Source organism: Ilyonectria robusta (genome assembly GCF_021365365.1).
Source record: "Ilyonectria robusta strain PMI_751 chromosome Unknown BGZ61scaffold_3, whole genome shotgun sequence".
In the NCBI taxonomy this organism is placed as follows: Eukaryota; Fungi; Ascomycota; class Sordariomycetes; order Hypocreales; family Nectriaceae; genus Ilyonectria; species Ilyonectria robusta.
The window spans coordinates 942,366-964,421 of record NW_025764437.1 but is presented as its reverse complement, the minus strand read 5'-3'; the positions used below and the strand labels follow the sequence as shown (position 1 = coordinate 964,421).

Here is a 22,056-nt window from a genome sequence, read left to right as displayed (position 1 = left end):
TCATTATATATTCCTAAAAGTATGGATGCAAATACTCTTAACCTCGAGTCGCCATTTCCATTCATCTCCCTCTTCGACGACGACGAATCTCGCTGGCAAGCCGTCGTCTCCCGCAACGCCAACGCCGACGGCCTCTTTGTGTACGGTGTCAGAACGACCAAGATCTTCTGCCGGCCCATCTGCAAAGCGCGCCTCGCCCGCCGTGCCAATGTCTCCTTTTACCTGTCCGGTCGCGACGCGCAGCAATCCGGCTTTCGCGCGTGTAAGCGCTGCAAGCCCGAGCTCGCGGGCTTCATGCCTGAGGAGATGGCCGTGCAAAAGATCCGTGGCTTTGTGGGCCAGAGGATCTCGAACGGTGGGGATGATGGGGAAGCGATGTTGAGCTTGAGTCAGATGGCTAAGCAAACGGGCTTGTCGAAGTGGCATTTCCACCGCGTGTTTAAAAAGTGCGTTGGTATGACGCCGACAGAGTACATCCGAGACGAGCGCCTGAGGCATAGCACCGCCGAGGGTCAGCTGTCAGACAACCAAGCGAGCTGGCTGGAGAGCCTCGATATCGAGAACTTTAATGCTGGACTCGACTTCTCCTGTTGGGACGACGTCATAGGCTCGGCACAATCTAGCACGGAAGCGTCCTCGGCTGCGGCCAGTGAATACAGCCCTTGGAATTTGGACGACCTCGTGATATGGCCTGAAGAGAGGAACCAAGGGTCTGCTTGAAGCGGACGCTGAGTGTCAATGCCAACCGCCAGGAACAAAGCAACGTTTCTCGCACAGGAGCGATCAGCGATGAAGCTGCGGTCCCTACGGAAGTCCAAGCGTTGATTATTCATTCAGTACCGAATGCCTGGCACAGTCCGAAACAATACTTCGACGGGAGGATGCAACGCCACGGACCGAATAACCGATCCCCGCAACCACAACATGATCCACGCGAGCCACACGAGCATGCTTATTCTTCACGTCGAGGTCATGCTGGCCCAAAAGGGATATTGGGGAATCCCGTTACGAGTTTTCGAGCGTGCATCGGGGAGGTTGGGCAAAACTAGCTGGGTTTTGAACGTGTCTCGGACACCACAACCCCTGTTTGATCGGAGCCGCGACTATTCTAAGCGAGCCTCAATCTAGATCTAGCCGCTCGGGAACTTCTACTGCCGGCCTCGTTGAAGCAAATAGCACTGGAAAGCAAATTTGGGGCAATTGCATTGGCTTGCCTTTTTTGAGCTGGGCATGTCGGTCTGCTCGGCTTCGAGGCCGCAATCTTGGCCACCAAACTGCAATATGCGGACAAGAATTCTGGCAAAATCATGAACCAACTAAGACTTTCCAATGACCAATTAACTACGCTTACCGACTCTTCCTAAAAAAAAAATAGGCGCCCAGAACGGTCGGTTCGTCGTGGCGTTGGGGGTTGCGGATGGTGATACACAGGTGTCGGGATCTACGCTTCCGAGACTCTACACCACCGCGACACCACCACCGACCTTTGCGACGACTAGGGTTCAGGTTCTAGAGGATATCAGATGATTCTATTGATGGAATTGCCTTTTGTCGCAAGTTCCCAACCGTCTGGCAGGTTCCGAGACGCGGAGCAGGCCGAACAGGTACAAGCGAAGATGTCAGTGACACAAAGTTGCAACAAACAGATCGACACGGAATGGCGTCTAGTTTCGTCCTCGAATGATGGGAGATTATCGTGCAGATGCGAAGAGGGTTGCCGGTTAGCGCCGATGTCCCTGTATCAGGTCTCTGTACGACCGTTTAGATCATCACGTCAAGCCAACCTTATATAAGATGGTTCGTCTGGTCTCAATAAGCTTTCAAATCAGCATCCAATCCAAGTCTCTTCTCAGTTCTTCCCTACTACTCTTAGCTTTTCTTTCTTTCTGCTGTTCTGTGAACGCATTCGTTTCAACCACTCCTTCAAGATCATTACAGTTCACTCACCGCCAGCCGGTAGCTTTAATCCTTCTTTTATCCAACTTCCAACTTCCCATCAATTCACCAACCAAACAGCAATCATGTCTATGTTGAAGATTACTTCTCTCATCACCCTTCTGGCTTATGCCGAGGCTCGTTTTGGCCAGGAGCAGATTCCTGTCGCGGCTGTAGCTGCACTTGGTGATGCTGGCTTTGGCGACCCTGGTGTTGCTGCCACTATTGCTGGAAGCATCCCCGGATCCCTGTTGGCCGCTGCCAGCCCGTGTCAAAAGGTAAGAAAAATGAGGTTTTTGTTCCAATACTTGACTGACACATGAGATAGCTCACCATCGCGGACCAAATCATCACCGAGCTGGGAACCGACCAGCAAGTTATTGACGCCGCCATCGGGCTCGTCTCCGCCGAGACCAACTTCAACCCTTTCGCCGTCAACGTCCCCTTTGTGTGTGCGGATGCGACGCTCCCGGCCAGCGCACAGCTGCGCGGCATCGTCCCGCTTGTCGACCCGGCGGTGACTGGATCTGATGTTGAGAATGCCAACTCGGCCACCTCGGTCACGACTCCTTTCGACGCCGCAGGCCTGTCCCAGGCTGAGGTGATGATTGCTCAGGGGTTCAGCAACTTCACCGCCGTTGCAGGAAATGGAGACGATGTGGTTCTTGGTGGCCAGGACGGCGCAGCGGCCGGCGGAGATGCCGCTGCCGGAAACGATGCTGCTGCCACTGATGGCACGCAAGATAACAATGCCGGAAACACTGCTGTTGTCCAGCAGCCTACTCAATGCGGAGGAGGAGCGAGCAACGCCACCCCTACCAATAATGCAGGCAACGGTACTGCGGCGGATGGAAACAACAACAATAACAACAACAACGATGCAGCAACCGGCGGCGGTGCAGCAGTTGGCACCTCAAACCTCGACTTTGGCCTCTGTCAACCAACAATGGCTCGCGTGCCTGGACTCAACGGCCGAGCAGCAACCGAGTTTACTTTCATCCCTCAGGATCCTCTCTGCGCCCAGGGCCAGCAAGAGGCTCTCAACCCCAACATCATCACCAACCGCATCTGCGACCAGCTTATCAACGTGTGCGAGGCCAGCGATGAGGCCATCGCGGCGTGTGACGACGCCCAGACGCAGATTGAGGCCCTGGGCACGCGTGATCAGAGCACTGCCGACACCTGGAACGCCCTGCTGGGTTTTGCTGGTGCGGACTCTACCAAGGCAACCCTTTGAGAGTCGGTCGTGGCTCCTTTGAGGTTGAGTAAATGACGGGATACCATTACTCCCTCCTCATGTACTAGTAATAAGAAATTTGGACATGCCTGGATGTGTGTTTAGGATCTAGTCTGTGGTGAAAAGAATAATAAATATCAGCTTGTTCCTGCATATACCATTGCCATCAATCGCCTTTTTCTAGCTGCATGAATTCAAGTGACAAGGATACCTCGGCTCTACTCGCAGCTACCACTGTCCCATCAATTTAAACCCTGTGACTGATTCTTGGCTCAGGGTTTTAGTGTACGAGTACAGACTCCAATCCCTTGAATTGTATCATTTCTTTCCTGTCATCCATTCAAACGGCTTCTGTCTCTCGTTTATTCACCTGCATCATTTTCACTGTCTTATAAGCCATGGAAAGTCGTAGGATCTGGCACAACCCTGTGGTTGGGATCTATGGCAATCTGATCGCCCCTGGAATTGGGTGTCCCGCAAATGAAATCGGCGATGGTATCGGATTAGATGTATATGGTTTAGTTACCGTCGCCGACTGGATGTCTAAATATTGCTTGCTCGGCACGCGCTTCGGGATCTCTCCTCCTCTCGTTTAGGTCTTATGCTTTATTTCCCCCTTATGTTTTAGGTCTCTTATGTTTTATTTTTCCCTTCTGAAAAAGTGTGAAGAAAAGAAACGAGATAAGCTTTAATTAGGGGCACACCATCTGCCGTGAATTTTCGTATGTCCATCTTCACCCCTTCAAGAATATTGGAGAACAGCGTCAAAGACCAATCATTTTCGACCTCCCTCAGATCATGATGCCGTTCCTCTTCGTCAAAGTTCAGCTTTGCTCCTCTTGAGACACCAAAACACGGTCTACTGTAAGTACCCATGCCAGCTGAACCAGATCCCTTCCCGCCAAGCCCCGTCGCGGCGCTTAAGCCTTAGAACCAAGATGCCACTCCACTCAATGCCAATCGGGCCCCTGTATTTCCGTCTTGCTGGATGCATTTAAAGCAGCGCGAATCCCTAAAGCGGCCGGGATTGTCGTTGTAAGTGCCTTGCAAGCTGCCCCGGCGCCTGGTAGCGGCACCAGGCATGTATTGACCCTGGGGAAATTTCGCGGTGTGGGCTATCTATCGCACGGAATGGGAACGCGGAAAGGTACGTTGAGTAGAGAGAGAGGGCGGAGGAGAATATTTGATGGGCATGGCTCCCTCGCTTGGTGTATTATTCTGTGGTTATTCTTGGTCTCATTCCATCTTTGTGTGAGTGAGGCTACTCTAATCCGTCTTCGAGACAATATGTTTAAGCGCGGCGTGCAGCGCTCAAAGAGCGAGTTCTTCCTCGAGCTCCTCGGCGTCGGCGAGTCCAAATTCCTGAGCATTTGGTTTCTGATTGCCATTCTGCGTAAGTATACACCCATCCATTAGACCGCCAGATGGGCTTGATAGACATCCTTGAAGACAGAAGATAAACCATCAACTAACAAGCAACACCACAGTCGGAGTCGTTGCAAATATCACCGTCCTAATCAGCTGCATGTCCGCCAGTACCCGGACCGTATATCTCTTCCGCGTGAGCACTGAGGATCTCATCAACGCAGCCACCAACACGACGACCATCTCGGCCGCCGACCTTCGCATCGATGGACTGCCGAATCACTGGTACTGGGGCCTCTCTGGTGCGTATTGAGCCCTATATTGTTGAAGTCTCCTTGCTGAAGTCTTGACTGCATAGGCGTGTGTACCGTCCACGGCAACACGAGCGATGACAAAGTCTCGTGCAAGAAGTCGTTCCCTCCGACCATGACCATCGAAGACATGATCACCTTTGCCGTTACGACCCAATTCGACGAAGACACCTCGTCCGCTGTCATCGCCAAACACATCAAGCCCTGGACGTCGGCACTCGCCCAAGTCGAAGACGACCTTGCTCCGGCCTCGCAACCCAAGACGTACTTCAAGGCTGCTGTCGCGCTGACTCTCGTCTCGACTATCCTCTCGTTCCTGCTGCTTCCCCTGGGCATCGCCTCCATAAGCGTGCTGCGTGGTAGATTACACCGCTGGATTCTCTACGGCATTGCATTCCTCTCCGCCATGGCGTTTCTCGGCGCGGGAATCATAGCCATATATGCTATGAACGACGGCCCGCGAGGGCTTATCCAGCTCTCAGGCATTGACCAGGGCAATGAGCGGACGTTTATCGGACCGGGTTTCTATGTCCTGTTCGCGGGCGTGCTATTCACCCTCATCTCCATTGGACTGTTCTTCTGCGTGGCTTTTATTTTGGTGATCCTGATCGTCTTTGCCGTTATGGCATGCTTAAGCAGCGTCTGTGGCGGTGGCGGTTCAAGGAAGGGAGATACAAGCTACAACAACTACGAAAATCATAATTATTACGGCGGCAGTGGTGGTGGTGCAGCAGTGCAAGAGTCGAGGCACAACCACTCCGAAACTCATCCCAATTATTATAGCAACTCTAATTATTACAACACTCGCAAGTGATGGGTTGAGATACAAGAGGAAGGGATGGGGATAGATTGGGTTGGTTTCTGGATAATACTTGTGTACATGGCATGAAGGCAATGAAGCGAATTGTTAATACAAGCGGAGTGAATGAATTCATCAGGAATATGGAGTTGATGCTATCCTGCTGTGATCGTCTTCATATTGCCGCTTTGCCAGTTAATGCGTCAACAGAAGTGGCTGGACCTGCGGCCAGTGACCCTCACATCGCTATCGGCGGAGCTCTCAATGGCAACCGAATGGATGTAAAGTTGTTTCTAAACATTACGCTCTAACCACTGGAATTTCCTTTACCGCTCCATTTTGAAACCATAATGCATGTCTAATGTACACTTAACCGCCTCCAGTGATCATGTTCTCCCCCTCGCCCCTCGCCGTTTGCTCCGCACCTCCTAAGGGATACAGAAATCAATCCAGCTTCCGAGGTACTCGAGTCGATTTCCTTGCTGCTCCTGGCCCTTGTAAATCGCCTCGAACTCGTCGAAACTGAGCTTGCCCCAGCCGCCTCTCTTCGTGGCCTTCGCCTCAGCAATGCCTAACCGCTTCCATTGTTGGAGCGTCTCTGTAGTGGGTTCGTCATCCGTTACGGGTTCGCTGTCAGACCCACTCTCCTCGATGTCCGTAGTGGTAGGTGTTTGGTGGGTTATGGGATACCATTCATATAATCCAGAGTCTTTCATATCTTCCGCAGTGTTTGGACGGAATTGTGGGAGAGTAGGATCTCGGTAGTCCTCCGCAACGGCCTCGGGCCCAACAAGGTCCTCTTGGGGCTCGGCATGATCCTCCTCGGGCTCATCTTCATGGATGATCTCGACAGTGGTGTCGATCTCGACGGCATTGCGTCCCTCGGGTAGCTCCAGACTATATCCAGTCTCGCGCAGCAGGTCCTCGAGGGACTTTTCCTTGGGAGACTTGATCTTAGAATCAGCGTCCTTGTTCGAGGATTTCAAGTCATTAAGATCGATAGCATCAATCGAATCCTTGTGCTTCTCCCTCTGTTGCTTCGTCTCTGCGGCTTGGAGGGCGAGATCCTCCGAAGGCTTAAAGATTGTATCAAGAAGCTCGTTGAAGGCTTGCTGAGTGACCTGATAGAGGATTTCCTTTCCGGCATCCCTTTCGGCTTCGGGAAGGCGTCGGGGTCCCCGCTGCTCGGGAACACTCCTCGAGGATGACGAGGCGCCAGATAGCATCTCAAAGTCGTCCATGCCATCTTTCAACCGACTCTTGGAGCTCGAGGGAGATTTTGGAGATTGTGACTGTTCCTCGGCTGACTTGGAGCTCTCGCCCATCTCACGGAGATCCGCAAGGATGTCTTCATTGTGCTCCCAATCCTCTGGAGCAATGCCCCCTTCTTCCTCGTCGAGGTAGAATTGCCTTCTTCTCCACCGCTCATGCAGCTGCTTTCGGGCCATATCTCTTTTCCGCTTTTCTAGCCTTGGAGCTCGCTGTCGATTACTGCTGATAACTCTGGCTCGGACCTCGCTCTCTGTGGGCATATCGTGGGCGGGGTGGTCGCCGCTTTCATGAACTCCATTGACACCATTTGGTTGGTCACCATTCCTGTCACGGCCCTCATCTTCGCTATCATCAGATGCCTCCTGTATTTCTAGGGTGTGGTTCCCTAACAAAATTGTGGGTAAATCGTCGACGTTAGCAGGAGGCTCGAGCAGGGTAACCCAATATGTGCGCTCATCGTCGTTTCCACTAAGGCGACGCACTGTACGCCAATTGGTATCCGTATCACTGCGAGTGATGAAACGTCGGCGAGAGCGGTGGTCGGTTTCACACGCAAATAAACTGGTCAGGATGTCTTCACGGTTGGCTGTGTCTCCCCGATCCTGAACCACGACGCTTTCATGACCGTCGGTAATTTGTATGCTTCCATCGCGGTTGTACATCTTGCCCTCATGTCGCAGTCCTCCGTCGCCTTCGGGAACTCTGCCCTCGCGACCAAAGAGACTGCTGAGCGGCTGACGACTGGTGACTAGCTGCTGAGCTTCGGTACTAGCAAGAAGCTGGTCTTCTAGCCCATCCAGTATGTCCTTGTGCATCTGTTTGTAGAGGACATAGTACGCACGGAACATGCGGAGAAAGTCTCTCCGGTCCACGTAACCGTCGCCGTCGACGTCATAACCGGCAAAAATCTTGCGGAGCTTGTCCTTGCGCTTTCGATAGGATAGACCATGGAGAAACTCGGTGAAGCCAATCAAGTCATCATTGTTGGAGTCGTAGAAGGAGAACATTCGATCATGAATGAGGTTTGGAGCGGCGTGGCGGGAACCTCCGGTTGGTACCAAACACCGCTCAAAGGTCTTACGGTCCATGGCAATACCGAGTTCATCCGGGTCGTCTCTCCACTCCGAGTTGGCCATGAAAGTCCACTGCTCCCAAAACGCTTCCAACTCTGGGCGTTCAAAGCCCGTGTCCCTCGACAACTTGGGAATCAGTCCGCGAGGCAGGTTTCGTCGACAAGTGTCTGGATCTCCCGTATACCAGACTGGTTGCATCTGTCGAGGACCGAATGGAGGCGCGGGGACACGGATTTTGTAGAAGATGTGCGTTTTGGTATGAACGCCTTGGGCCTCGCAGGTCTCGCAGAGGTCAAAGTCGGCACAGTTGGCGCACCGGTAGCGAACCCCACGGATGGGCACCATACCGCAGGCATTACATTGACACCCGCGGTGGACACATCCGTTGCGGCGCGCATTATCCTCTGAAACTCGAAAAAGAAGGTTGACGATGTTGTGGCCAGCGCGCTGGTTCGAGGGATAACCGCTAGGTTCGTTCCACCAGTCGTCGACGCCGCCTTCAACGATGGTCTCACCATCACCGGTGGGGCGCAAGGTGTCGACATCGACGTTCTCGTCGCCAGGGGCCTCGGATGACGAACTCGAGCCGGCTTCATTCCTCCGGTTCCGGTGACTTCGGCGGACAGCGTTACTGCGGTGCAGACCGGATCCTGGCACGGCGCCGTCGCGTGTTATGCGATTGATGTATGCATAGTATCCAATCGAGGCGGCAGCGAAGGCGGAAGCGATGGCCACGGCCAGTCGCGGCCGGGTTATGCTCTCGGCCGAGGGTGTCGGCAACCACATGGCAGGCTATATGTGCAGCATGGTGAGGCCGATGCCTTGGGCGTCAGGAGAGGTGCGTTGTCGCGGGGAAATCCCTGGAGTCGTGGGAACGAGTCGCTTGTGGGGGTTTGGAGGGGCTAGTTGATGGAGGGGGTGGTCGTCGAAGGGGGATTCCGTGGGTTTATGTATGCGCGAGTATGTCTTGTGCTGGCTTGGACGCGTGTTGATGACTGTTAAGTTAATGCGGCGTTGAAGGATGCGATGACAAAGACAACACACCGTAGGTAACACGACCTCTGGGAAGCTCCGAAGCTGAAATGGAAAGCTGGAGTTTAGAGGTCGAACCTGGACCTGGTCCGTGCGATCCCAGTCAGATACGTACCTCTCGTCTGCTCGTCCATGACGCTGACAGTGGTTAGCGGGGGCTCTATTAGCGCTCTAGCGCTGTACATAGCGCTGTAGCGGCAGAGCGGCGGAGCGAGGGACAAAATCATGATGCTTGTCATGGATGGATCCCGCACTCGATATCGCCCGGAGCTGAATTTCCTCAGCCCACTTCTGTCTCCTACAACTCCAAAACCGTCTCCCAATTGCGACTCCAACACCACCGCTCACCATGGTTGACGGTGTGCCCCAGATTCCAGGGCCTTTGCCCTCGTCCTTTGACGGCGACCAGTATGCTGCCTCCCCGCTGTCGCCCGTTGCGCAATCGGCACCGGCCTCCAGATCCCCACTCACGCGATAGACAGGGAACGCTACAACGAACGCCCGCTCCAGAAGGTCTTCCGCAAGATCAAGGAGGAGCCTCTGATTCCTCTGGGTAATAATTGAACTCCCCAATGTCCCCAATGTCGCTCTACGCAGCAGCCGCCCGCTCACACGCCATGCCGCAGGAATGGGCCTCACGACTCTGGCCTTCATCAACGCCTACCGAGCTCTCCGCCGCGGGGACTCCAAGTCGGCGAACCGGATGTTCCGCGCTCGAGTGGCCGCCCAGGGATTCACCGTCATCGCAATGGTGGCGGGCAGCATGTACTACAACAAGGACCGCGAGAAGAGCAAGGAACTCCGCAAGCTCAAGGAGGAGCGCGACGCCGAGGAGAAGCGCATCAAGTGGATCCGCGAGCTCGAGGCCCGAGACGAGGAGGAGAAGGCCATGAAGGCCCATTTGCAGAACCGGAGGAAGCTGGCCGCCGCCCAGACGGAGGAGCCGACTCCCCAGAGCCCGGAGTCGGAGCCGGCATCGAGCGGGACGGGGGGCGTCCTCGGCCGGATGGGACTGTGGCCCAAGAGCGAGAACAAGGATGCAGTGGAAAGTGCGGTGGACGAGGCGGATGCAAGCGAAAAGCAGGAAAGAAAGAAGAATCCCAAGAGCTCGCTTGGTGATCTCGGCGAGATCATGTCCACCAAGAAGAAGGACGACGCCGAGTCCAAGAAGGAGTAATCCCGTCCCCCGATACCGAGACTATGGTGATCACGAGGGACCGGTGTAAAATCATTTGTGTTAGTGGCAGGGTCACATAGTGTACGATATCGGGCTGCCAATTGATGGCGGCATGGCTCTACTCATTAGATCGGTGTTAATATGATCAGCAATGTCATGAAATCATGCAATACGAATGTGAATATTCCGCCCGCAAATGAGTTGAATTGAATTTATTCCATCATACACACTTACCCAAAGAGAAACGCCGTGAACATGAGCAATTTATGGCCAGGTGACACAACTCCAATACTACCCCATGGAACCTCCACTCCGGTTGGCTCCGACCAGCCCAGCCATCTCCAACAAGGCCCGATCTGTGTCAATATCCCCAGTTCCAAGGTTGACCCTGCGGCGGGCCTCGGCTTCTTTCTCTTCCCATGCCCATCTCTCCGCCTGCGCTTTTGCCTCTGCGTCTCCGCCACATCCCCAAACCTCCAGGTTCTCGATCTGGAACCGATCCTGGAAGTCAAACTTCCTCACCACACTTGTGTGGAAAGCCCCTCCTCGCGAGGAGTAGTCGTGGTTGAAGACACCAAACTCGAATGAATCGTCGAGAAACAGAGATGTGGCTCCTAATCGATGAAGGTCGGCTTTCCGGTGCGCCTGCGTTGGCTTGGGATGAGGGCATCCGACGGCGAGCATTGGGTGGTTTGCGGGAGACTTGGTAAAGGTAACGTAGTCCTTGTTGATGGTCGACGCGGGGAACACGTCGTGAATGGGCTCCAGCTGGAACAACACCGTATCCGAGTCTCCGAAGCACTCCCTGTGCGTGTGTTTCCAGTGCTCTCGGATGTAGACTCCGAAAGTGAGACGATCTGACTTGCTGCCGTGAGGGAACCTTCGAGATGGAAGAGACGCCGCGAAGGCTGCCTCTTGGCCACCATCTGGGACGTCCCCGAGGCGCGTTCCGCTCACCAGGAGCAAGGTCGGCGCCTGCCAGTTGAATACTTTGTTCTGGAAACTTCCCATCGAGAATCCCGCATCGTTGCCGGAATATAGCAGCCTGACTCTTCGAAAAAGATCCGAACCGGGGAGGAAGAGCGATATCTGGGACAACGTGCTCGCATTCAGAATCTCACCACCCTCTGGCAGCAGCGGTTGCGCTATCTTTGGGGCCTCGACTTTTTCTGCGGCACCGCTTTGATGTTTCGAGAAGTCAAGGTTCTTGGAGAAGAGGAAATGCTCAAACAGGCCGTTGAAACCACGGAATAGATGGGGAGATATCACGGGAATGATCGTCTTGAATTGGTTGTACTTGATCCCGGGTGCCTTTTCGGCGTTGACAAAGGATGATAGGATGCATTCGGCCGTTGAACGGAGGCAGTCGAGCTCGTCGCCAACGACACGGCTCGAATATAGCGAGAGGCTCTCTTGGGGGTCAAGCGGAGCCGCAAGCAACAGCAGCATTAACAGCTTTCGGAAGTTGTCGGTTGGAATTGTCGCGCCATGGAAGTTTGGTGCATGGCCCTGGTCCACAGCTTCTTTGATATCAAGCAGCTCGAATGCTGTCAGGACCAGATCGTCGTCCTCGTCGTCCTCCTCCTCTCCGTCTTCTTGGGCCTCGTCCACGGCGAATCCAGCGTGGGAATTGCCATTCTGCTTCTTTTGCGGAGCTTCATCTTCCGGCGGATTGATCGCAGCGTCGGAAGGCTTTCGGTCGTAAACGGCCATGCTCTTGAACAGCAGCTTTGTCCTATCTGTGGAGCCACGAGCCAGGACCTTTTTATACCGCTCCGTCATGATGACGACAACCATAATCAACTGTGGTAGCTCCAATACGGCCGGCGCATCATGGAGAAACGGAAAGGCGCCAAGGTATGAAACCATCTGGAAGATGACAGGCGACGCGTGGAGGATATCCGGTATCTCCAGGTATCGCGCGATGGTGTCCTCCTTCAGGTACTTCATGGTGTCCTGGTGATCGGCAAGGGACTTGAAGACATCCTTGAGTGAGTAGAACTCGAGAGAGGTGAAGCATTTGTCTTTGAACCTCTGTGCCTGTTTCATATGGTCAGTCAATTGAACTTCAGCGGTGTCCGTGTTATCATGAGCCTACGAGTTCACGGCTGAGTTCCTCGTTCGTCCGCCGGCGCGGTTGTTCATCCGAAAGATTCTGGCCCATCTTGAGAGGCGGCCAGCTCTACGCTCATCCCTTCGAAGTCGTAGGATTTTCTTGATTGCAGTAGCTCTGACAATTGAGAGGCGATGATGTGATATAAAAAAGCTGGTAGCCTGGGAGTTCATGACATCTGGCGGCGCTGACATAGTCCGACGGTACGTACCTCGATACGTACCCTCCGTCTTGGCGTGTCATGATGCACGTGGATCCGGGGTCATCATCGGGCCGGCGATCACCGGAGCCAACAGTAATACCCCAGAAATCTTAGAAAAAAGGAAGTTAGTTCAAAAGAAATATCTAAAATAAAGAAGTTAAGAGTGGGTAGGTGATCCAAAAAGTGAGTTTTTTTCAGTGCCAAATTTGCGGTGATTCTGGGGACCAATTGTCTCCCTACCTAGATACTTGACCGTCCAGGCACAGCACCCGACCATGTAGCGACGGGAGATGATGTTCTAAGATACCATTTTTCGGTTGAGATTCCTGCTGCTCTTAACCGTAACGTGCCTTCTACAGCAAAGCAGACCGACACTTGTACACCATCTGCGGAGATCTCGTAGAGGGGGATGGTGACGTTGCCAATGATTTCAACGATGCCAACAAGCGCAAAGCCAAATATCAGATATTTGGGACCCAACCTGCCAGTAGCCACCTCCAGGTAAAACGGAGAATGGTGAGAAATTCTCATCAAAAATGGACATCCTAACTCACACTATGACAAAATAGCGACTGGTACTAACGTGTGTGTGTATCTTTATTGAGCCCGTATCTCAAGTGAGAATCGGACGAATTATGATTTGCCAATCCACAATTTCATGGTATAAGGACTCGACTACCACATTATAAAAGAGTGTAATTGCTATGTTTCCTAACCCCTAAAGAAAGCAAAAACAAATCATCATAACATCCAGTTGCTCACAGCTGGATGAGATTGTCATCATGAACTGAACAAATGATTGATCCCGCCAAGCGAGCCGACGAACGGCAACTATGTCGAAACGCGATGGAGGAATATACTATTGCTCAATGCCCTGAACCCCCAAACCGTGAACGGTGAACTTCTGACTGATTGAAATTGTATGTCAGATAAGAGGAGTGCAATGTGGGATGATAGGTAACATACGAGTAAAAGGACTTTTGTTGGCCCAAGGTCACACTTAAGGTTCCCGAGCAAAGACTTGAGGGTCCACAGGCTCAGGATCAGCCTTGGGCTCGGGATCCCGCGCAAAGACTTGAGGGTCCACAGGCTCAGGGTCGGCCATGGGCTCAGGATCCCGACCAAAGATCTGAGGGTCGACGGGGTCAGGGTCGGCCTTGGGGTCGGGGTCACGACCGAAGATCTGAGGGTCGACGGGTTCAGGGTCGGCCATGGGCTCAGGATCTCGACCAAAGATCTGGGGATCAATGGGCTCGGGATCCCGGGCAAAGACCTGAGGGTCGATGGGCTCAGGGTCTCGACCAAAGATCTGAGGGTCGATGGGCTCAGGATCAGCCTTGGGCTCGGGATCCCGGGCAAAGACTTGGGGGTCCACAGGCTCAGGGTCGGCCATGGGCTCAGGATCACGACCAAAGATCTGAGGGTCGACGGGGTCAGGGTCGGCCTTGGGGTCGGGGTCACGACCGAAGATCTGGGGATCCAAGGGATCCCGTCTTCCAAGGGGTTCCGGGTCTCGCCCGACGATGGCGGGCTCAGGGTCCCGGCGCATGACGGCGGCCGAGACCAAGCCGAGCGAGGCTGGCAGGAGGAGGATGTGAGATGGCTTCATGATGGATGGTGTGTTGGTGTTGTGATGGGAAGATACAATCGAGGGGGGGGAAATGCAGCGTTTTATACTTGAGATTCTGGGAAAGTGCCACGCCGCGTCTCTCCTCTACTGCCCCAACATCCTTATCTTGAGGGATTTCTACAAGCTTCCTTCTTAAGTCGTCCGGAAAGGTTCCTTCCCAAAGGATGGTTAGTGATGCTACTTGCTTCGACCTTAATATTGTCCAGATCACCCGGTAAAGTACAGGTGAGCATGACAATTGTCCTGGATGTACCCAAGGGAAATCTTGAGATTGAGTGGCATACGCTCCAGCTGCAGATATCACATCGTCATCAAAACTTTGCTCACGTCCAAAAGGTCTGGACGACCGAGGAAGTCCCGTCCGCGTTATGTCGCCGTGTTTCGATTGAAAGTCGCATTATCTTTTGAAGCAATTCGCAACTTTCGCAGACCCCCTACTTGTCGTATGATTACGTCTGCGGTCCAACTCAAGCCACAGTATGCCTCAGCCATGCATGGCGACTGCATATCTCGCTTGAGCAATTACGCGGCAAAGTTGGTTTACCAAACGATGCAATCAGGTTCAAACTTACGGTCAGTTAACTCTAAGCCTGCTTGGTCAACTTCAGGGGAAATTGAGGATAATTTACTACGGCAGAAAACATGGCGGGCACAGTGTCGTTGCAATCATAGAAGAGAAGTAACTCTTATTTCTTGACACGCACTCCAATAGTGGCGATATGCTTTTTTGAGACCGGAATAAACTGGATCACTCTCCCGCCTTGGAGCTCCAAGGATGGCATCTCGATGACGGGGCCGTTGTTGTACATATACGTCGTTTTCGTCTCTGACCATCACAGACACGAGTTGAAACTTGGCCACCCACGTTAAAAGACCATTGGGTAAAATGGTCTTCTAACTTCCATTGGACAGGAGACTTCACAAACCTACATCGTAGTGGACCCGCCTTGTAGAAGATGCAAGTGGTGGTAGTGCTGATAAAAGGTGCATTAGGCCAAGACTGCGCTTCAGTTGTGGCTGTAGTGATCGTCCCAGGCTTCATGGCGACAGCGATGCTGCTATGGAAGAGTAAGATACAGATTGCAGGCTGCTTAGCTTTCACCAATTTAGAGGATTCGCAGTACTGGTAGCTTCAAACACGGTGGATTGCTTTGCACCGCCTCGATGGCCACGAAACATTCCGATTGTGCGTGGTGATGCGTGTCGATGCCGTCATATCCAGGTTTAGTAGGACGATTGTGTTTGACATTGCACCAGGAGGTGTTGTGTATTTCTATGCATGATTGGTTATGGCCTGCAATGGTTACATAGTTCATGTGAACGCCATGATGAATACACGCAGTGATTAGGGATGGGTAGATCCGTGGTCAATGATTACAACTAGGCCTGCTTCAAGAAGTAAACCCAACGTGAAGAATGAGAGCAGAAGTAAGTTCTAAAAGTCTGGCATTTCAGAACTCCAGGCCATTCGATCCATGTGGACGTACAAAATAGTCCTCGCTCGAGCATCGAGCTTCCAAAGTATCACTGCGCCAATCCTAAAGCATAATTTTCCCGCTCCTTGCTCCGTTCTCGCCCCGCCATCCCATCCCTAATATAATTGGACCAATCAATCATGAAAAATATGTACACAATATATCAGCCTCCAAATCGTGTCCCACCGTCTCATCATATAGCTTCTCTATCCTTTGCAGCCACTGAGTTGATCAGCCGCTGGTACCGGGCTTGAGTCTCCTGTTCCTGGTCTCGGGGCGGTCTGAGAGAGTGTCCCTCGATAGGTGGCGTTTCTGATTTGCCTTTGGTAGCCCAGAGGACCGAAGACTTTGGTACAATCTTCTGTCCTTGAGCTGGCTCGTCAGGCTTGGGGGTCGAGCCATTTGTCTTGAGCTCTTCTGAGCCGAGTCCATCGTTATCGCCATCCTTAATGGCGCGGGGTAGTCTCATGGCTAAGAGGACGTACTCGGCACGTGTCATGTTGTCCATCACATCATCCATATATCGCCGCACTTCATCTTGCGGAGCTACCACCCTTGCCAGGTTCTCCAAATGTCGGCCAGTCTGCGTATAAAGCCGAATAGTGATGGGTTGGTAGTAGTCAAGCTCAGGGTCTCCCCCGTACTCCGAGGTACTGCCCTTGCGCACAATCAGAAATGATGCTACAACCTGCTGGCCTGAGGAAGTAGGTAGATACTCCAGGATGCTGAATTTGGGGAAGAGATAACGATCTCCGTTCCCGAAATCTAGTACGACGGCCGAGATATCAGGTTTTGGAGTTGGCGGAGGTCCCTTGGAACGTAACGCTTGGGGGTTGTGTTGCGATACAGTTTGGGGAGTCGGAGTCCTCGCATGACCATTCGGAACCCCATTTGGCGTCTGCTGCCGTATTTGAGATGGTGCGGGCGAAGGACGTGGGACAGCTTTCATATCTCGGTGCAACTTGTCGAGAATGTCTTTGAGATCCGTTGCATCGGTGAAACCCGGCCGTCCTTCGGCAATTCGCCGAATCATGTCCTTCGTTCTCAGGTCCTCGAGTGCCGTCCTGACCAACAAAACGACCAGAGGGTCGCTGCGGGGCGGTGGTCGGAGCTCTGACGATTTCTGCATGGGATTTGAGGCGAGGACAATGTCGAGAATAGTTCGGACCTCGTCGGCAAAATACTTGACTGTCCTGCCATCCACAAGGAGTCTGTCTGCGGATGGTCCCTGCTGGCCTCCCCTGCTTCGATACTCGGCATTTAGCTGGTCGATGATCTTTTGAAAGTGCGCCAGTTCTCCTTCTTTAGCTTGGCCTACAGCCACTCTCTTCATCAAGTCGCGAAGCTCTGCGTCTCCAGAAGCTTTTTGTGCGAGTAAAGCAATAACAGGGTCATTCGCTGTGGGCTTCGCAGCAGGCGCAGCAGGCGCAGCAGGAGCCGTTGTAGGAGTTGCCAGTTTAGCTACACCAGTCGTAGGCGTCGCATGCGCACTGATGGGCGGACGCGGAGCTGGCGATGCCCTTGGGGCTGCCATCGGAGCCACGGGTGTTGAGGGCGCTGGAGCTGGGGTAATTCCGGTAGAGTGCGCGGGTGCTGAGACACCGCCATGCGGTGGGGGGTTGGACGGTGCCCGAGGCATTTGGGGAGGCGTTGCAGAAGGTGCCACAGGTGGTCCAGCCACATGTGGTCTCGGTGGGTAACTCGGGCTCAGCGAGGGAGTGGTGGTGTTCGCCAAAGGAGGTGCCACGACTTTAGGAGAGGGTGTCGGAGGAGCAATTTTCTCCGGAGGGGGTCGAGATAGCGACTGTGGTTGTGCTGGAGACTGTGCTGGGCTCTGGGACACCGGCTTTGCAACGGTTGCGCCGCTTAGTGTTGGTGTAGCGGTTGCGGACGCGGGTGCGAGCGGGGGAGGCATCGAGCCGTTCGGGGGGCCATATTGGATGATGGGACGAGGCTGCTGCTGAGGCTGCTGGGCGTGCGGAATGGGCTTTGGCTTTGGGTCCTTGACCACATACATAGTAGCTTCTATCATGTGAGGCTCGATGGTAATGGTGACGGTGCCGACCTTGGACATGCTGTCCTTGGGGGGGTTCTTCGGGTCCTCATTCAGAACACCCTTGCGCTTGTGCGGCTTCGTCCAGTATTTGGCGAAGAGACCGTCGCTGATCCATTTATTCCGAGATCGAGAGAGAGACTCGGCGAGGACACCACTGGTAAACGCGTCTGTCAGTACGTAATCTAGCTACGAAGGTTGAGCTCATGCCCATGTTGCGACTTACCTCTCGCCCACCGACTGATACTCCTTCACTGACAAGTCGTCGGTCTGCGCAACCTCGACGGTAGGCAACGGCTTGCCAGCTTGAACCGACTTGGGCAGCGGTGGTGGCGGGGGCTCTTCAGGCGCCGGGGGTGGTGGCGGGGGAGCTGCAGGCGTCGCGGAGCGTTCTCGAGGCGTGATGTTGCGCTTTTTGGCGACCTGCTCGCTGCGAGCGGCAGCCCGAGCCGGCAGCTTGCGCTTCCTCTCCATGGCAAACGAGGGGAGAGCGGGGAAGGGTCAAAGTGGTCACACGGTGAGCGAGGAGCAAAGCATTATAAGGATGTCATCCAGGAGCGCGTCGCCTGGGCAGGGAAGGAAGATCGAGGCGGGCGAAGAGCTGCTTCGGAACGAGAGGCCGAGGCCGCGGAGAAATCGACGGGGGAGCTGCCTTGGTCGTGGAGCTTGCAGAAGGCCGGGGAGCGAAGGCGAGCGAAGATGCAGAGCGGATGTGAGGGGGAGGAGGAGATGTTGCGAGGTGGAAGGCGGAAGGTGAAGCGAGAACGACAGTGGGAATGGGAACTTTGTAACCGATGAGGTGCGGCGCGGCGGCACCAAGCAGCAATGCCGCCTGAGCCACAGCGGCCAGTGCAGAGCGCGGAGAGAGGTGCAGCGCTGCCAGATGGAGCATGGAGAGAAAGTCAGGGGCCCTGATTGGTCCGGGGCACCTCGAATGGCGCGCTAGGGCGTCGTGCGTAGTGCGTAGTGCGTAATAGTGCGTAGTGCGCCGGGCAATGGAGTGCTGACTGCGCTGCACTGCACTGCAACCAACAGGCACAGCGCAGTGGTTGAGTGGGTAGCTTGACTTAGGTGCCCAGTGCAAGCTGCTCGGATACGTAAACGGCACTTCGGGAGGCCCAACCTTGGGTATTCCGAGAGGAGACGGAGGCCACAGAGCGGCCCAGTGGTGCAGAAAAGACAGTCCACAGGCGCTGGGTCCTCCTACGCTGTGGCCCGTTGGACCTGTAATAGCCTCTGATGGCGCCTCGGTAGGTAAGCCTACCCGAGGAAGCCCAGAGAATGGGGAACACTAGCAAACCCAGTCGCAGGCGCTTGGAGGCAGCGCCCTGGACGGGATATCCATCGCCAACCTAGCCTGCGTCAGCTTATATTTATTCCCATCCTGTGTCTCGATGCATCTATGAAGCTAGCTCCAGGCGAGTCATTTTATTTCCTCCGTCACTGCCCCAACTCGCCGTGGCGCAAGATGTGGCTCTCCGTCTGTCGTCACATCCACCCTGCCGGAGGTGTTGGCGGCTCTGGTCTTAGCGGACGATCCAGACTCGCCGGGTGGGCCTGCACCTGTTACAGCCGCATTTCCCTGCTGCAGACCGCGGCGCGACGCGCGTGCCCTAGCACAAGTACTTCCCCAGCCGCCGCCATCCCCGCGCATCGCAAGGTAGATCTGATCCGGGCAACGGTATCTGGGCCTGGCTTAGCGCGGCACAGCGAACGTCTGATTCAACCTCAGGCCTCGGGCTCAGCGCCGACGGCTGCCCATGACGCGGCGCTGCTGATCGCGGGTGTCTCGGTATCGACTCTCGCCCGCGTTTGCTTTGGTTTCGCTTCGTTGCATGTAAATCAACCTTCGCTCTGAGGCTTCCCAAGTCCATCATGACAGTCCCGCTGCACCCTGCGCTGCGTTCCGCCATCATCGCCGTGGCCGCTCCCCTTGGCTTGTATTGCCTCTTCCTAGGCCTCGGCGTCATTCCATTCTTCCAGAGACAGTACGGAAGCATTCCTCCAGACTTGCCAGTCATTTCTTTCTGACATGGAGGTGATAGCTTCCTGTATGCACATAAGATTAATACCCTGTGGTGGACCGATATCAACAAGCCAGAACAATGGGGCTTTGCCAGTTTGTCCAACCCTCCGTCCCGTCACGCGCAACGCAGTCCATGTTATTGACACACACTGTTCCCAGCCAACCAAGTGACACCATTTTCCCTAGACACGTCTGATGGAGAGACCATCTACGCCTGGCATATATTGCCACTGCCCCTTTACCTGCAGAACGAGGCATCCCTTGCCACTCAAGCGCCAGGTTTTTCAAAAGACTTCACTCAGACAGAGTCGTTTCGTTTACTCAAAGAGGACCCAGAATCCCGCTTGGTTCTGTACTGTAAGCCTAGTCTCGCTTCCTTATTTGTGACAGAAAGCTAATGCCGCAACTAGTCCATGGCGTAAGTCGTGAACATAATTTCAGAATGGCTGTTCCTAATATTTAGTAGAACGCAGGCCACATTGCCCAAGGCTTCCGACCCGATAGTTACCACACCCTGACAGATACCTCATCCTACCACGTCATCGCCATCGACTATCGTGGATTTGGTCACTCCAGTGGAAGTCCGACTGAAGCTGGTGTCATTCACGATGCCTCTACACTCGTCGACTGGGCCGTCGGCGTTGCAGGCGTCCCTCCCAGCCGGATTGTTCTACTCGGCCAAAGCCTAGGAACGGCCGTCGTCAGCGGCGTGGCCGAGAAGTACGCCCTACAAGGTGTCGAGTTCGCCGGCATCACTCTCGTTGCGGGCTTCAGCGACTTGGCGTCCCTTCTCACTGGGTACCGCATCCTGGGTGTCTTCCCCGTGCTGGCGCCGTTCCGTGTTTGGCCGTGGTTGGTGCGCTCGTTCAATCACTTTGTTGTTGACAAATGGCATTCTGCCAATCGTCTTGGCAACATTGTCCGGCACACCAAGACCAGGCTCAGGATCAACTTGGTCCACGCCAAGAATGACGCGGATATCCCCTGGACCGAGGACAACAAACTATTCCGAGCCGCAGCCAACGAGACAGTCGGCATTCTCGACGATGGCGAGTTTGATGCCTGGAAGGAGCAGCGCACTGTCAGAAAAGGGAAGGACGCCTTTGTCACGACATGGACTGCGGAGCCGAATATTATTATCCGACAGGAACTGTTTCCTTATGGAGGTGAGTGGATTCAATTCGGCTCGCTCTTTAAAAATCCGCTAACCAAGGCACAGGTCATAATGACATTATGGGCTACGCGCCCGTTGCGCTCGCCATCATGAGATCGTTTGATCTGCATGGTACTACTCACGCCGATGCGTAGTGGTAAGATATAAACCAGGATAGAAATAGAAGCTCAGCGCATTATTTACCAGAGTCATTGATGATTCATGAATTTAAGTACTATTGCAATACGTCCTAAGTAGGTGCAGATTATACTATCTGATTTGTTTGTAAGATAAGGGAATTATTTCATTTTTTTAAGGGATGTTGTAATTCATAGATAAATATCAGGGTCATGTAGATTCCTCTTCAACATCACCGATTCAGTCATACCCGGTAAGACACAGGAAACTTTCCGTCTCCTAGAAAAATTCCCTCGGGAGGCTAACCTTGGAACCTCTTTCTTGAGATCAACGCAGTAGAGGCCATCGCCGCAGACCTATGCTCGCTGCCAGGACTCTGGCCACCACCAGTCGAAGTATTACAGCGTATTTGGGTTATCCGAGATTGAGTGCTCTGTGGCGATTTTACTCAGTTCTTCATCTCGCCGATGATTTGCCTTAGGCCGAGTAGGAGGAACCCGTGTCTCCCTTGCTCTAGACGAGGTGCTCGTGGCGTTTATCTCCGAGAAAACCTATTCGCAACGTATTGTTCCCTTAGGCCTGTTTTAGAATGTGTCTAGGATTAAATTCTTCCACGAATAAAATCGGGCTTCTTTCAAGGTATCATAATTGGATATCAAAATAGTGCCCGAAAGAGCCTTGGACACTGCTGACTGGAAGTGGATGCTCTTGAAGTCTGCGCCAAGCCCATGTAGTTTTGCTTTCTTGAACACTCCACGCATGTTGCCTAAACTGTGCAAGTGAAGTTTACTAGAGAGAAAAAAGAGTGTTCTGGATCCTTGGTTCAGGAACGGCCACGTGGTAGTGAAGATAGTTCCTGTCTGTAGGTTAGCTACCAAGGAGGTTTGCTTAAGAGAGCCTGTTTGACTGTTTAGGACGAATTTCACAAAATAGTATATAGTTTAGGTATCATTTTTACACGCCTTGGGTTAGTATCCTCGGACAAATTAAGGTCATCTAATTGTCGCACAGTATTAGCACTCAGCCGGGCGCTATTCCCACGACGCAGGTACAACAGAAGACATC

General features: G+C 53.7%; 9 protein-coding genes across 9 annotated transcripts; 5 read left to right on the top strand and 4 right to left on the bottom strand.

Annotated features, from left to right (window-relative positions):
- Nucleotides 1–21: 21 nt before the first annotated feature.
- Nucleotides 22–720, top strand: BGZ61DRAFT_343274 (metal binding domain of Ada-domain-containing protein; the record flags this gene model as incomplete). The annotated part of the gene is made up of 1 exon (XM_046239581.1): nt 22–720. One exon carries the CDS (start codon nt 22–24, stop codon nt 718–720), a length of 699 nt encoding a protein of 232 aa, XP_046109362.1.
- A 1,301-nt stretch (nt 721–2,021) lies between these two features.
- On the top strand, nt 2,022–3,172 carry BGZ61DRAFT_343093 (uncharacterized protein; the record flags this gene model as incomplete). Its single annotated transcript, XM_046239559.1, has 2 exons — nt 2,022–2,213; nt 2,264–3,172. 2 exons carry the CDS (start codon nt 2,022–2,024, stop codon nt 3,170–3,172), a joined length of 1,101 nt encoding a protein of 366 aa, XP_046109361.1.
- A 1,131-nt stretch (nt 3,173–4,303) lies between these two features.
- BGZ61DRAFT_560291 (uncharacterized protein) lies at nt 4,304–5,680 on the top strand (the record flags this gene model as incomplete). The annotated part of the gene is made up of 4 exons (XM_046255790.1): nt 4,304–4,319; nt 4,455–4,565; nt 4,660–4,839; nt 4,896–5,680. The coding sequence occupies 4 exons, from the start codon at nt 4,304–4,306 to the stop codon at nt 5,660–5,662; spliced, it is 1,074 nt and encodes a 357-aa protein (XP_046109360.1). The 3' UTR covers nt 5,663–5,680.
- A 75-nt stretch (nt 5,681–5,755) lies between these two features.
- BGZ61DRAFT_442758 (uncharacterized protein) lies at nt 5,756–9,047 on the bottom strand. The gene has a single exon (XM_046244786.1). The coding sequence runs from the start codon at nt 8,776–8,778 to the stop codon at nt 6,076–6,078; it is 2,703 nt and encodes a 900-aa protein (XP_046109359.1). The 5' UTR covers nt 8,779–9,047; the 3' UTR covers nt 5,756–6,075.
- Nucleotides 9,048–9,212: 165 nt separating this feature from the next.
- BGZ61DRAFT_442756 (hypoxia induced protein conserved region-domain-containing protein) lies at nt 9,213–10,386 on the top strand. Its single transcript, XM_046244785.1, has 3 exons — nt 9,213–9,432; nt 9,507–9,577; nt 9,651–10,386. The coding sequence occupies exons 1-3, from the start codon at nt 9,374–9,376 to the stop codon at nt 10,199–10,201; spliced, it is 681 nt and encodes a 226-aa protein (XP_046109358.1). The 5' UTR covers nt 9,213–9,373; the 3' UTR covers nt 10,202–10,386.
- Nucleotides 10,387–12,682, bottom strand: BGZ61DRAFT_442753 (restriction of telomere capping protein 5). The gene is made up of 2 exons (XM_046244784.1): nt 12,300–12,682; nt 10,387–12,241 (listed from the first exon to the last, which is right to left on the bottom strand). Exons 1-2 carry the CDS (start codon nt 12,363–12,365, stop codon nt 10,493–10,495), a joined length of 1,815 nt encoding a protein of 604 aa, XP_046109357.1. The 5' UTR covers nt 12,366–12,682; the 3' UTR covers nt 10,387–10,492.
- Nucleotides 12,683–13,183: 501 nt separating this feature from the next.
- Nucleotides 13,184–14,204, bottom strand: BGZ61DRAFT_126131 (uncharacterized protein). The gene is made up of 2 exons (XM_046237095.1): nt 13,483–14,204; nt 13,184–13,424 (listed from the first exon to the last, which is right to left on the bottom strand). Exon 1 carries the CDS (start codon nt 14,123–14,125, stop codon nt 13,517–13,519), a length of 609 nt encoding a protein of 202 aa, XP_046109356.1. The 5' UTR covers nt 14,126–14,204; the 3' UTR covers nt 13,184–13,424; nt 13,483–13,516.
- A 1,228-nt stretch (nt 14,205–15,432) lies between these two features.
- BGZ61DRAFT_411998 (uncharacterized protein) lies at nt 15,433–18,458 on the bottom strand. The gene is made up of 2 exons (XM_046243286.1): nt 17,901–18,458; nt 15,433–17,831 (listed from the first exon to the last, which is right to left on the bottom strand). Exons 1-2 carry the CDS (start codon nt 18,146–18,148, stop codon nt 15,815–15,817), a joined length of 2,265 nt encoding a protein of 754 aa, XP_046109355.1. The 5' UTR covers nt 18,149–18,458; the 3' UTR covers nt 15,433–15,814.
- An 809-nt stretch (nt 18,459–19,267) lies between these two features.
- On the top strand, nt 19,268–21,203 carry BGZ61DRAFT_442750 (Alpha/Beta hydrolase protein). Its single transcript, XM_046244783.1, has 6 exons — nt 19,268–19,662; nt 19,720–19,793; nt 19,860–20,057; nt 20,111–20,118; nt 20,167–20,866; nt 20,920–21,203. Exons 1-6 carry the CDS (start codon nt 19,550–19,552, stop codon nt 21,006–21,008), a joined length of 1,182 nt encoding a protein of 393 aa, XP_046109354.1. The 5' UTR covers nt 19,268–19,549; the 3' UTR covers nt 21,009–21,203.
- The last annotated feature ends 853 nt before the right edge of the window (nt 21,204–22,056 follow it).